At 45.1% G+C, this 14,881-nt stretch overlaps 1 protein-coding gene across 4 annotated transcripts in view; it reads right to left on the bottom strand.

Moving 5' to 3' along the window:
* Window positions 1-14,881, bottom strand: part of C6H8orf34 (chromosome 6 C8orf34 homolog) — a 458,472-nt gene that overhangs the window by 312,351 nt on the left and 131,240 nt on the right. For all 4 annotated transcript variants that reach the window (XM_075353192.1, XM_075353191.1, XM_075353195.1 and 1 more), the window contains exon 2: window positions 8,021-8,165. In XM_075353192.1, the coding sequence (XP_075209307.1) occupies window positions 8,021-8,165 (145 nt within the window). The remainder of the gene's footprint in view (window positions 1-8,020; window positions 8,166-14,881) is intronic.

The raw sequence follows: 14,881 nt of genomic DNA, 5'->3' as shown, positions 1-14,881 counted from the left end.
GGCCAGGTCCCACATCCAGGAAAGGTAGTTATGATGTAATAAGAAGTCCAGTAGTTCATACTTGCTTAATGTGAATGAACTAAACCTTCATTTCACTTTTGAGGTAGATACCAAGGAACTACCTTTCCTGGATGTGATCATCAAAAAAGAACCAGACGGCGTCCTCTCCACCAGTACTTATCGTAAACCCATGGCAACCAATAACATTCTGAGGTGGGACAGTCATCATCCATTCCCTTTAAGGAATGGTATCCCCAAAGGCCAATATCTTCGGCTGAGATGGAATTGCTCGACCATGGAGGCCTATCACTCTCAAGCCAAGGACATGACCAGGCGTTTTGCAGACAGGGGTTACCCCCCTAAGGTACTACATTGTGCCAGAGACCATGCAGAGAAACAAGATAGGATGGCACTTCTGCATGGCTGTGGTAGTAAAAGGAAAGAGGAGCAGGACATCACCAGGTTGATTGGTACATTTGACTGTCAGAGTGATAGGGTTCGTAGGGTGCTTTATAAGCATTGGGACATTCTTACCTTGGACCCTGACTTGATGCACATGATTTCACAGAGGCCGAGTATCACGTACAGGAAGGGTAGGTCCCTTAGGGACAGATTGGTCCACAGTTGTTATACAAGACCCAAGCCTCCCGGTACGTGGTTGGATAGGGGTCTATGTGGTTTCTTTAGGTGCGGTGACTGTTCATACTGCTACTCAATGAGACCTGCGAAGTCCGTGAAGAGTGCAAGGAACGGGAAGGAATTCTTCCTAAGGTCCTTTGCAAACTGCAAAATGATGGGAGTGGTGTATGTGGCCACCTGTTCATGTCCTTTGGACTACGTGGGTAAGACGAAGAGAGAGCTACGTAGGAGGGTGGGGGAACATCTAGGTGACATACGAAATCAACGGGATACCTCCCTAGGGAGGCACATGAACTCTCATCATGGGGGTAACATTCATGAAGTAAGGTTTCAGGTATTGGAGGTGGTGAAGAATAATCCCAGGGGTGGTGATCATGATAAGGCCCTTCTAAGAAAAGAATGTGAGTGGATTTTTAGAATGGAGTCTGTACACCCTGGAGGTCTGAATGAGCAGATTTCGTATGCCTGCTTTCTCTGAATCCCTGGGTTATTGTCTTTGTCCCCTGAGGCTAGTTGGTCCGAATCCCGCAACAGGGAGGTAATAATGGTATAACACAAGCTTTTTTGTATGTGGTATAGATACAAATTGGTACCAGGAGTGGACTGTCCTGTTCTTCCCAATCCTCCGTCCCCCCCCCCCTTCTCGCCCATTGTGTGTGCCCCGTCTTCACTTCCCATTTCCTTTATTTCCCCCCCCTTTCTAGAGGAACTCCCTTATCTATATGGGAGCCAGTGTGCTTATTTGTCCTGACACTGTGTAATCAGTGCACATTCACTATGATGATGGGAGGTGGCTCCCTTAATATATCTTATAGCCACTGTTGGGTATCTCTGAAGGGTTATTATGATGACCATATAAAATAAAGTCACATCCCAGAGAGGGTATCCGGGCCATATTGATTGGCTCCAATTTGGAGCATGGCCGTATAGGACATACGCCTCAGTATTATGTGGGATGTGCGCGAGATCCGAGTTACGACACACCCATCCACCGCCTTTCTTGATGATAATAATCATAGGTGACGTCACGGTGGGGGAAGAGTTGAGGGATGTTCCCAGTCATACATCACATCCGATGCCGGTCTCCTTCCATCTATCTGGCCGTACGTGCATGTGAGATGCCACTTCCAGTTGCGCTCTGTGACGCCGATTCCGTTTCCGCCTCGCGAGGCGGCCGTGGAACGCAAGCGGCATCAGGTCATGGAGCGCACCAGGGGGGCGTTCCTGGAGGTGCACGTTGCCATTACACGTGACCCTGGAATATGGATCACGTGAACGGGACTTAGAGTATAATTCATCATAATGTTTGCACTATTATTTCTTCATCGGATACCTTGTTTATTAGGAATGGGATCATTGTATCTGGCTGGGGATTTTATCTTTATATCATATGATATGAGGGTGTGGGATGACATGGATGGGGGCGTGCCTGGGCGTGGGGGGACGGGGTGGGTGGATTGGCTGGGGGTGGGGGCGGCCCACTGGTGGCTAAAGTTATAAGGAGATCTTAGTTTATCAGGTCTCCCCCTTTATCCTGACAATATGCTGTCCTAAAATCGATTGGCAAACCTTACATCAAGCCTCCTGATGATCCGTGGCCGGAGAAACGCGTTGAGGCGAATCCGGGGCATTTCTGGGACACGCACATGACCCCTTACACGATAAGTGTTTGACTACCTCTTTTTTTCAAACTGAATGACCTTACCTGGTTGACTACTGTTATGCATTTGCACTTTATATGAATTGACACTTTATGATTTATATGCGCAGTCTGACTGGGCGTATCAGTTAGTACTTGAAGCCAGACCTTATTCATATTTTTGCACATTGTATTGCACTATGCACTATTTCATGCACTTATTTAATATGCATATCAAGTAGCCTTTTGAGTATCTATTGTTTGCATCTTAATAATTGTTGATACTCCTGGTCCCTGGGGCTATATAGCTATACATCCACTGTATCGGATTACCCCAGAGTCACCAGTAATATTTGAGGTAGTCTGATCTTGGTGGTCATGTACGGTTGTTCCAGCTTGTCTGTCCACTAAGGTTGAATGTATCCTACCTATGACCCTGTACTCTGTCTATTTTTCACCACTGCATTGAGGGTCTACTCAGGGTCTCTATAGGGTCAGCCACCGCCGAGTGGGGGCGTCATTTTTCGTAGTCATCAGGGTGCCGACCCCCGCGGTAGGTAGTGGACAGGAGGGAGGTTTATCGGATAGGGTGAGTATCTTACTTTCCTCCCTTTCTTTATGTCTTTTTCCCTTTTAAATATTTGCACAAGGGTTGTGGATTTTAATAAGTCATTAATAAAATTGTGTTTTAAAGGGTTATATATTTTGTTATGCAACACCCCCTTTTTCATATAGTTTATAAACTAAATATTTGGAAATAACATGTTAATTTTCCAGGTCCAAAAATTAGGGTCAGATGACAGGAAAAGCACATTAACATTCAGGGAATGTCGCCTACAATGGAACTCGTATGAACATTTTTGATAATACACAGTGGGGAAAAAAAGATATTTAGTCAGCCAGCAATTGTGCAAGTTCTCCCACTTAAAAAGATGAGCGAAGCCTGTAATTGACATTATAGGTAGACTACAACTATGAGAGACAAAAAGAGAAAACAAATCCAGAAAATCCCCTTGTCTGATTTGGCAAGATTATTTTTGCAAATTATGATGGAAAATAAGTATTTAGTCATCTAAAAACATGCAAGATTTCTGGCTCTCACAGACCTGTAACTTCTTCTTAAAGAGGTTCCTCTGTCCTCCACTCATTAGCTGTAGTAATGGCACCTGTTTGAATTTATCAATATAAAAGATCCACAACCTAAAACAGTCACACTCCAAACTCCACTATGGTGAAGACCAAAGAGCTGTCGAAAGACGCCAAAAACAAAATTGTAGCCCTTCACCAGGCTGGGAAGACTGAATCTGCAATAGGCAAGCAGCTTGGTGTGATGAAATCAACTGTGAGAGCAATAATAAGAAAATGGAAGACATACAAGACCACTGATAATCTCCCTTGATCTGGGGCTCTACGCAAGATCTCACTCCGTGGGGTCAAAATGATCACAAGAACGGTGAGAAAAAAATCCCAGAACCATATGGTGGGACCAAGTGAATGACCTGCATAGAGCTGGGACCACCATAACAAAGGCTACCATCAATAACATATTTCGCCACTAGGAACTCAGATCCTGCAGTGCCAGACGTGTTCCCCTGCTTAAGCCAGTACATGTCTGGGCCCATCTGAAGTTTGCTAGAGAGCATTTGGAGGGAATACACATAGAAGAGGGATGATGTGCGGCTTCAGGCCACAGCGACCTACACCTGCACATAGAAGGAGGCTTACAAGTACCAGGCAGAGAGAAATCTCCCTGCTGCTTTCAGGCTGACCAGACCGCTAACTCCTGGACTACACCAGATACCAGTAAAAGGTAAAAGAAGCTCCAACCTGTGTTGTCCAGTGCTTGCCGTTGCCCTCAGCCCTGCACCCCCAATGAATTATTCCATTCTACCATTATCATATTCTTGGAGCCTAGCTTCACCTGCGGGAAGCAAGACCGCTCTAGATGCAGTGACATCTGCCCCAAAGGACAGCGACAGCAGCGGTGGCTATTACCTGGCCGCGTACAGTAGGTGGTGTCACAATCATCTATAGACTTTTCTCACCGTCACCCGTCATCCCCCCCATCCTCCACCACCAACTACCACCAACATCCTTCCTACCATCCTCCACCCTCCTTTCTGTACGCCTCAGGGCAACGAAATCGGGCCAGGCCACCCCGTGACAACGCAGAGGATCTGCACCCCGGCCCGGCAACGAGTAGGCTAAAACACCTGCCCCGTGGGGTGCTACAGCAGCGCATTCACTTCCCAGCTCTGATTAGAAGTGACAAGCTGGCAATATAGTGGAATATCAGTGCACATGGTAAGTAAAGAATGAGCAAGCAGAGACCATAACCGTCTTTGCACCAAAGCTGGCGAGGGAGTGCACTTTCTTTATGAATTGAGAAGAATAGTGCACAGTGACAAGATTCTAATGAGCATCTGTTGGAATTGACAGCTGATACATCCTAAGTAGAACAGGGATTAGTCTGGCCCCTGTAATGGAGGTCACTGATGATGCTTTGTTTCAGCGAGAGAGCAAAGGCTGCAGATTGACAGAAGTCTCTGCCTCTTAAAGCGCACCAATCACCAAGATTTTCCTATATAACCTAAAGCTAGTACTATACTGGCACTATCAGGCTGATTCTATACATACCTTTAGCTGTCAGCTAGAATGTATAGGTTTTGAAACACAAGAAAGTAAAGTTTATAAAATCATAAGCTTGTTGAGTGACAGCAGCTGCCGATCAGCTGATATCTGAGGGGGTATTTAGAGTTATCCCCTCCCCCTGTTACTTATGTTAACTCTATTATACAATCATTTTAGTTTGCGACTAACAGGACCTGTGCTGATGTCATACCAATGTGACCAGAAGGGGCGGGGCCTCAGCCAATATGCTCATACCAGAAAGCAACATTTCTGGTAACATGAATGCAAGCCCCCAGTAACGTGTATGCTGTTTATTATGTTAATATTTTATTGCAGTTTTTTATTGGGGGGACTTCATTCAGACTTTTGCTATAGGGGCCCATTATTTCTATATACGTCCATCACCTGTAACTTTGCCCGCCTTCCCATACCTGTCCACCCTGTCATACCCACCATTCCTGTTCTGTACCCACCTGCCTATCTGCCTCAATCACCCTGCCTGTAACCTGCCTGAACCTGTGTCTGTCTCCTGTCCTGGGGCTCAGCTCTCACAGTCCCAGTCACCGCCCTGGGAGTGGTACCTGGCGTCTGCCTTAGGCTATGTGCACACGGTGCGTTTTTCTCGGCGTTTTTGCGCGTTTTTCGGGTGCGTTTTTGGCCTCAAAACTGCATGACTTTGCTTCCCCAGCAAAGTCTATGAGTTTTCATTTTTGCTGTCCCCACACAGCGTTTTTTTTCAGCTGCGTTTTTGTGGTGACCACAAAAACGCAGCATGTCAATTATTCCCGCGTTTTTCACTGCGCTTTTCATCCATTGAGTTCAATGGGATGTTGAAAGACGCAATGAGAAACGCAAATAGCTGCGTTTTGGTGCGTTTCTAAGACCAAAAACGCAGCTATAAACGCAGGAGGTGGGTAGTAAAGTGACGTGTACAGGAAGAGGATTCCTTCTGTCAGTATACACAGAAGCGTGAATCCTCCCGGTACCGTCACCACCGCTTCCACCTCCCGTCCTGTGCATGTATGCTGCCGTGCGGTGCCATGTACAGGCAGGAGGTGGAAGCGGCTGCGAAAACAAAAGTTAACAGTAGAAAAAAAAAAAAAAGTTATACTCACCTGTCTGCAGCCTCCCGGTGCCGTGCCCGCTCCCATCTCCTCTCACGGTATCGCCACCCCCGCTCCGGCTGTGTGCAGACGGCCGGGAAAGCTCCGATGGATGCAGGACCTTGCTTACAGGACCTGGCGATGGATCACCTGATGCAGTCACCTGACGCATCAGCTGATCGAGTCTCGGGCTGACGCGGGCGCCCGTCCGGTATCAGCGGATGCGTCAGGAGACTTCATCCTACCGGCAGCTGCTGCAGCGATCGGACGGGATCAGACTCCCGCCCCATCGCTGCAGGAGCTGCCGGTAATCGGTAATCAGCACATAAGTGAGTATTATTATTTTTTTTTTTTTTGCACCGATGCATCAGCTGATTGTATAATCGGCTTTTATACAATCAGCTGATGTGTGATGGGATTCAGGCACTTGATCCTGACACATCATCTGATCGCTTTGCCTTCCAGCAAACCGATCAGATGATATTGGATCCGGATTGGACGGCGCGGGACCCTGACCCAGGATTACTGCGGAGGGGGGTTTATTTCAATAAAGATGGAGTCACTAATTGTGTTGTGTTTTATTTCTAATGAAAATATTTTTCTGTGTGTTGTGTTTTTTTTTTATCTTTACTAGAAATTCATGGTGGCCATGTCTAATATTGGCGTGACACCATGAATTTCGGGCTTAGGGCTAGCCGATAATATACAGCTAGCCCTAACCCCATTATTACCCGGCGAGCCACCCGTCACCAGGGCAGCCGGAAGAGTTGGATACAGCGCCAGAAGATGGCGCTTCTATGAAAGCGCCATTTTCTGGGGTGGCTGCGGGACTGCAATTCACAGCGGGGGTGCCCAGAAAGCATGGGCACCCTGCACTGTGGATTCCAATCCCCAGCTGCCTAGTTGTACCCGGCTGGACTCAAAAATGGGGCGAAGCCCATGTCATTTTTTTTTTAAATTATTTCATGAAATTCATGAAATAATTTAAAAAAAAAGGGCTTCCCTATATTTTTGGTTCCCAGCCGGGTACAAATAGGCAGCTGGGGGTTGGGGGCAGCCCGTACCTGCCTGCTGTACCCGGCTAGCATACAAAAATATGGCGAAGCCCACGTCATTTTTATTTTGGGGGGGGGGCAAAGAAATCCTGCATACAGTCCTGGAAGGAGGATGCTGAGCCTTGTAGTTCGACAGCTGCTGTCTGCTCTCCTGCATACACTATTGGATGGAGGATGCTGAGCCTTGTAGTTCGACAGCTGCTGTCTGCTCTCCTGCATACACTATTGGATCGAGGATGCTGAGCCTTGTAGTTCTGCAGCTGTCTGCTCTTCTGCATACACTAGTGGAGAATGAAGAACACATTGAAGGAAATGACATCAGACCTTTTTTTTTTTGTTCACTGATAAAAAACGCATAAGGACGCAGTGAGCAAAAACGCAGCAAAACGCAGCAAAAAAACGCACCAAATCGCGGCAAAACGCGTGCGTTTTTTGCCGCGTTTTTTCGACGCAGGTGCGTTTCTGTGCGTTTTTAGCGGCCAAAAACGCACAAAAACGCAGCGTCAAAAAAACGCAGCGTGTGCACATAGCCTAAAGGTGGGCACTTATTCAAGCCCCTCTCACCCGGTTCCCCCATGTGGTCCAGTGAGTACACTCCCACTCGCCATCTTACCAACACCAACTGTGAGCGTTACAAGGTGTCTAGCTGTATCGTAAAAAAAATGTGAAAAAGTATATATATATATATTTATTGTTTTCTGCTTTGCAGAAGTTAAGTAGAAATTGGTTAAGAGAAACAAAAGCAATTTTGCCATTAGATTCTTTTTATTTAACTTTTATATATGGTCATTATAGATGCTACACTCAAATGCGTATATTTCTTATGTCTATAGTTATTGCAGTCCAATTTTCATAAGTAAAAACAGAATTCAGAAGCTTTTTTAAGACTTGAATATTCATCAAGTTAAACAAGGAATTTGTGCTAATTATCAGCATTACATCTAGTAACTCACCTGATTCACTTTCTGCCCAAAGAGCAGCTGATCCAGAAAATGTCCTAGGAAGCGGGCCAACATTTCCCAGTTTTGATTGGAGATGATTAATTAAAAATGGAATTGGCTGGTCTGGTGTCTCTGTGATCAGCTTAGTCATTAATTCCTAGGAGCAAAAAAAAGAATAAAAATTAGACTGTAAAAGAAAAATCATAATTAGGCTTCAATTTCTTTGGACTGCAAAGAAGGACTGTGTTTAAAATCAATTAAAAGCAGTAATGTATTAATTTGTCCTATTCAAGTTTAATAATATTATTGCATAACTAGAAGATATAGAGTCCAAGATCAATATTGTATATATTGCTACATTCATTGAACAGCAAATTTTAAAGGATTCTGTTAAATAGATTTTGGAAGGAACAACAGACCTAGAGAGCAAGATATACCACATGTCCAGCTAATTCAGCTGCACAGGGGCTAACTCAGGTCAGCTTTTAGAAATGTGATCTGTCCCTGAATTCAAACTCACAACCAGTAGCATGGCAGACAGGAGTTCTAGCTATGAGACACGGACACTAAAGCGGGCTTTACACACTGCAATATCGGTCCCGATATCGCTAGTGTGGGTACCCGCCCCCATCTGTTGCGCGACACGGGCAAATCGCTGCCCGTGCCGCACAACATCGCCCAGACCCGTCACACATACTTACCTGCCCGGCGACGTCGCTGTGACCGGCGAACCGCCTCCTTTCTAAGGGGGCGGTCCGTGCGGCGTCACAGCGACGTCAATGAGCGGCCGCCCAATAGCAGTGGAGGGGCGGAGCTGAGTGGGACGTAACATCCCGCCCACCTCCTTCCTTCCGCATAGCGGCCGGGAGGCAGGTAAGGAGAGGTTCCTCGCTCCTGCGGCGTCACACGGAGCGATGTGTGCTGCCGCAGGAACGAGGAACAACCTCGTTACTGCTGCAGCAACGATTTTTGAGAATGGACCCCCATGTCACCGATGAGCGATTTTGCACGTTTTTGCAACGATGCAAAATCGCTCATCGGTGTCACACGCAACGGCATCGCTAATGCGGCCGGATGTCCGTCACCAATTCCGTGACCCCAACGAGTTCGCATTAGCGATGTCGTAGCGTGTAAATCCCCCTTAAGGGCTCTTTTCCACCTGCGATCCCACTCGAACCAGTGTTAATCAATGAGGCAGTTTCCGCTTTCCTTTAATTTCTCCACACGATTCGTCCTCTAGGTGCAATCGCAGCATGCTGCGTTTCGCAGCGAGTCTCTGCTCATGCACTCCCAAACAAGCCTATGGGAGCGTGTGAAACATCGCACTGCACTAGCATGTTATGCGCCTGCAGTGTGGTGCACGCAGAGACAGACAGCGGAGGAGATGGTGAGAAAGTGATCCCTCTCTCTTCTCTGCAGCTGTGACCTGATCTCAAGATCGCATCACAGTCGCATGACCCTTGGCTGACACCCGCAGCAGAGGGTCATTAGCATATCGCTTCTGATGCTCTCACATCAGAAGAAGTACACAAGTGGAAAAGAGCCCTAATGCTAAGTAGAGATGAGTGAGTCCGGCATTCAGTGCTTGGATGTCACTCGCATGAGCATCGCTGTGCTCGGGTACACTCGGTGCTTTAGCCCAGTGCGAGCCGCTTGCAGTATTTTAACAGTTCACACTGGGGGATAATATCAGTATGATCTGATGTAGTGTGTACCACCCCAAAACAAAATGGAAAAACCCCACCAACCCCCGGAAGTGATCTATTCATGGCCGAACTGCCCAATTAGTGACTTCCATTGGGGTTCAGGTCACGTTCGGCTCCCAAACAGAACTTTATCTAAAGTCCTGATGACCCCGCTGAATCGTACTTCCATGGGTCCGCCCATCTCTAATGCTGAGTAAAGGAGGATTTTTTTCTGTCTAAAAAGTTAGTTTGTATTCTTCTTCTTTACAGGATTATTGTATTGCTATGCGCAGATATACAGTGCCTTGAAAAAGCATTCGTTCACTGTGTGTTTTCACATTTTTTCACATTATACCAACTAACCAAAATGTATTTTATTTGGGATTTTATGTGATATATCAACACAAAGTATTAAATATTTGGGAATGGAAATAATACATGGTTTCTAAATATTTTAAAAATATAAATCTGAAAATTGTTACATGCATTTCTATTCATAACACTGTATTCTGATACTCAAATAAAATTCTGAGTGCCTCCAGAAGTTACCTAATTTTATAAAAGCCTCAGAGTTTTGTATGAAGACATTAAGGATCAAACAGCATCATGAAAATCAAGGCACACACCAGACAGATCAAGGATAAAGTTGTGGAAAAGAGTAAAGCAAAGGTAGGCTACAAAAAATTTGCTCAAGCTCTGAACATCTCATGGAGCACTGTTCAATTCATCATTCAAAAATGGAAAGAGTTTGACACAATTGCAACCTACCATGACATGGCCAAACACCTAAACTGACATCCCAAGGAAGAAGAGCACTAAGTAAAATAACAGCCAAGAGACCCATGGTTATTCTGTAGGAGCTGCAGAAATCCACAGCTCGTGTGGGAGAATCTGTCCACAGGACAACTCCACAAATCTGGCCTATATTGAAGAGTGGCAAGAAGGAAGCCATTTTAAAAGCAAGCAATAAGAAGTCCTGTTGGCCGTTTGCAAACAGCTATGTAGGGTACACAGCTCTCAAGTGGAAGAAGGTGCTCTAAACAGACCAAAGTAGACTTTTTTTGGCTAAATGCAAAACATTGTGTGGTTGAAAACTAACAGTATAGCACCATAAATACATCTACTGTATATATTTAAGAGAATGGTAGAGGTAGGTCTCATACACATGCTGAAAAATTTATGAACATGGGCATCATACACACTGGAAAAATAAACAGCGAATGTTACATGATGACCCTCTAAAAATTATGACTGCACGCCATCTGTTTTCCCTCTTAAAATTTGGAGAAAGGGCCACCTGATGATCCTGAAAAAAATTTGAGTGAGAGGATCCTTATGACCCTCAAAAGATTTTCAGCAAGGGCCGCCTGATGACTCTCAAATGATTGTGGGAGAGGGTCGTATGATGACGCTGTTGACATGGTGGAGAAGGAGGACAAGAAAAAGAAGAAACCATGAACTGTAAACAATTTTTTTTTGGGGTGGGAAAAGGTGCATTTGAATACACCAGAAAAAAAAAAAAATGGATTGGCTTTAGGTTTTGATGCTGTCATCCAATAGGGTTGACAAGTTTAGGCTAATCCAAGCCTTGTTCATTTTCATAAGTCAGCCTGTCAGTATTTCAGTTGACAGACAGATGCACCTATCAGTTATTATGCCCCCGATGGCTTTAAAAACCAGCTTTGACAAAATACCAGCACCTCCAAGGCGTAGAGAGACCGTTCATGTCATGTGTCCAGCTTGGATACCAAATAGTTGTATGGCACAGAGGAATCAAGGAGGACTCTGGTACGATCAGCTATGTACTCCTTCACATTTTCAAAAATGTTTTCTGTCCCAGGCCTTTGATAGTGTTCCCTTGCCTCCTTTGGACCTGTGTGTATCTCCCTTGTCTCTCCTCTTTGGTTGCTCAAGAAACCATGACCTCTGTTGAAAGCATTGTCAGATGGGAATTTTTGTACTAATTATTGAACTAGGGTGCTCTAGTACTGTACTATTTTACTAGCCCTCTCTGCCACAGGAAGAAGAGATGGAAAGTTATCCCTGTAGCGGGAATGAGAAGGGTGAACCAGCAGTTTTCAGTGTTGGACAAAATGCATATAATGGGAAAGGCAGAGTGACATAAAGTCAGGCTTTGTGTACCAGACTCCCAACAGGTAAGACTTCTCTGTTCCACCAGTTAGATGACTCTCCATCTCCTTGCTCTCATCCTCCTCTTCAGCTCATCCACGCTGAACCAACGGGATGAAGCTGATGTGGATAGCAACCTCTGCAGGCAGTGCTGCAGTTCTTCCAGCTTGTAACTGATATTGACAACGTGCTCCGAGATGACAATTCAGAGTTGATGGATGAGGAGGAGGAGGGGGTGCAGGACCTAGTGTAAAAGATGGAGGAAAACTTGATGGAACTAGGGCCCGCGATACTTGGTATTGGTCGCACATGTGCTGTCCGAGGGTCTGGCTCGGTCCTAGCCTCCACAAGGTTCACTCAGTGTGCCGTCAGGGAAAGGTAGAAATTGCTCAACAATTTATATGGTTCATTTTCTCCTGTTACCCTTGTGAAAATTAAACAATTAGGGCTAAAGGAAGATTTTTGTGGGAAAAGTACATTTTTCATTTTTTCCTTCCACATTGCTTTAATTCACGTGAGGCACCTAAAAGGTTAATAAACTTCTTTAATTTGATTTTGAGCAGTGTGAGGGGGGTGCAATTTTCAAAATGGTGGTGTAACTTTTGGATATTTTTTTTATCACATAGGAACCTCACAGTACTTTTAAATGTGATGTGGTCCCTAAAAAAAATTGGGTTTATAAATTTTGTTGGAAAAATGAGAAATTGCTGATAAATGTATAACTCATCTGACAAAAAAAAAGGTGCTTTTGTAAAGTAGACATGTGGCAAATGTTATTTATTAATCATTTTGTATTTTATAACTTTCTGGTTTGAGGGCATAAAAATCTAAAGTTTGAAAATTGCAAAAGTTTCACATTTTTTGTCAATTTTTTAATATTTTCATAAATTCAGCTATTGACCAAAATTTACCACTATCGTGAAGTACAATATGTCACAAAAAACAATGCAATAATCACCCAGAGTTATAACCTCATAAAGTAACATTGGTCATATTTCCTATGTAAATAGCATAGGTCTCCAGCCCCCTGGGCGTCTCATCGCCCTGTGGGCGTCTACATGCTTTCCATGGTATCACGCCCCTGTGGGTGTGATACCATGGATTTACATCGGCGATGTCAGTTCTGCAGCTTCAGAATCTCGCGTGCGCGCACGTACTATTCTCGTCGCCTTCTCATCCTGGCGCTTGCTTCTTGGCTTTTGACGCGCACTGTGCATGACCGGAACCGCAGCCGTCTTCTGAACATGCGCAGTGCGCGCAGAAGCCGACAGACAAACACCAGCATGAGGCGGCGAGAATGGTAAGTGCGCGCACGCGCGAAATTCTAAAGTAGCGACGATCACGTCGGAAGATGGAGGACGCCTGCGGTTCCGGTTATGCACCGTGCACGTCAGAAGCAATCGCCAGGATGAGAATGCGACGAGAATGGTAAGTGCGCGCACGAGAGATTCTGAAGCTGCAGAAGTGACGTCGCTGATGTAAATCCATGGTATCACACCCACAGGGGCGTAATACCATGGAAAGCATGTAGACGTCCAAGGGACGATGAGACGCCCATGGGGCTAGAGACCTGTGCTATTTACATAGGACATATGAAAGTAATAACATTTATTTTATTACTTTCATATTACACAATATAACAACACAGGGATGGGTAGGAAGGGTTAGCAGCTCACACAGGCTCCTGCTTGTAGGTCAGAACGCTTTTTTGACCTTTCAGGTTCCCTTTAAGACCCTTAGGCTAATTTCACACTTGCGTTGGACGGGATCCGTAGCATTGCGTTGTGTGACGCATGCAACGGATGCGTTGCATATAGTGGCACAACGGATGCTACGGATCGTACAAAATAACGCAATCCGTTATAGGTTTTTTTCCTTGACTTTACACATCTGGGCATGCGCAGTTGTGTAAAGACGGATGCGTTAATGGAATCCGTCAAATGACGCATTCTAACGGAATCCGCCACCATAGGCGTCCATTATAAAAACAACGGACGCCAAACGGATTCCTGCAGGTTGCGTTTTTTTGACACTCCGCCAAGCGCAGAAAAACGCTACATGCAGCGTTCCATCTGCCTGACGCAGCGCCAAAATAACGATGCTGCGTCGTCCAGCGGATGCAACGCATACACTTGCGTTACAGTGCGTCGTCCATATAAATCTATGGAGAATAGCGCAGTGCATTAACGGACTGCGCTATTCTCCATAGTGACGGAATGTGCTGAACGCAAGTGTGAAAGTAGCCTTATTTAATCAGAACATCAGCTTAAGAAAGTGAGCATCTTTTAAATGGCCTTTAAATGAATGTGTATTAAAAAATAAAATCTTCATACAAACATGTAGACTAAATACCCTCATTAGGGACTCTTACATAACAATAGACCATTAAAAGGCTTTTCAAAGTGCAGCCTGCATACAAAACGGTGGCGGTGTGCAGATTTGCATACACATTCAATTAATCATGAATGTCAAGGCGGAATGTAGAATTTGTTATAGTGAACTTCTGCAATCCACCTTCATTATCGGCTGAAATTATACATAACCACAATTGAGCGGTCATGGAGAGACAAGTAATTGTGTTTTGGAAGCTGCAGACTTTTTAGCAGCTTAAAAGCAGCTCATTTTTTAAGTATAAATGAAACAGTAATTAATTCATCTCTTCGTTATACTGTGGATATCAATATCCCAGTTTAGAGATTAATGCTTAGTACATATAATGGATCAGATTCCCATCAGAACGTTCGATATCTGAGGTAATGTGCAGATGAATGGAGACTGTCATGGCCGTCTCCCTGTTTTTGGAGACTAGTCACAGCTTTAGGACCGGAGCCTCTCATCTCCATCTGACTCTCTGCATTTAAATGTTGTTTTGTTTCTCTTGGTACTGAAACATTTAATGTCAGTTTTGCTGCTAGCAGCTTTTCCAGCAGTGCAAGTCAGCTGCAGCTGCTCTGTAGCCACGCCCCCTAGTGTTTAAGTAGCTGAGTTTCCCAGCAATCTTTCCTGTTTATACAAATCCATTTGTATTCTGGCCCCCTTGGTGGAAGGACCTGTGAAG

Source organism: Anomaloglossus baeobatrachus, chromosome 6, assembly GCF_048569485.1.
Source record: "Anomaloglossus baeobatrachus isolate aAnoBae1 chromosome 6, aAnoBae1.hap1, whole genome shotgun sequence".
In the NCBI taxonomy this organism is placed as follows: domain Eukaryota; kingdom Metazoa; phylum Chordata; class Amphibia; order Anura; family Aromobatidae; genus Anomaloglossus; species Anomaloglossus baeobatrachus.
The sequence above is the reverse complement of the archived record's forward strand: the minus strand, read 5'-3'. Positions and strand labels throughout refer to the sequence as shown.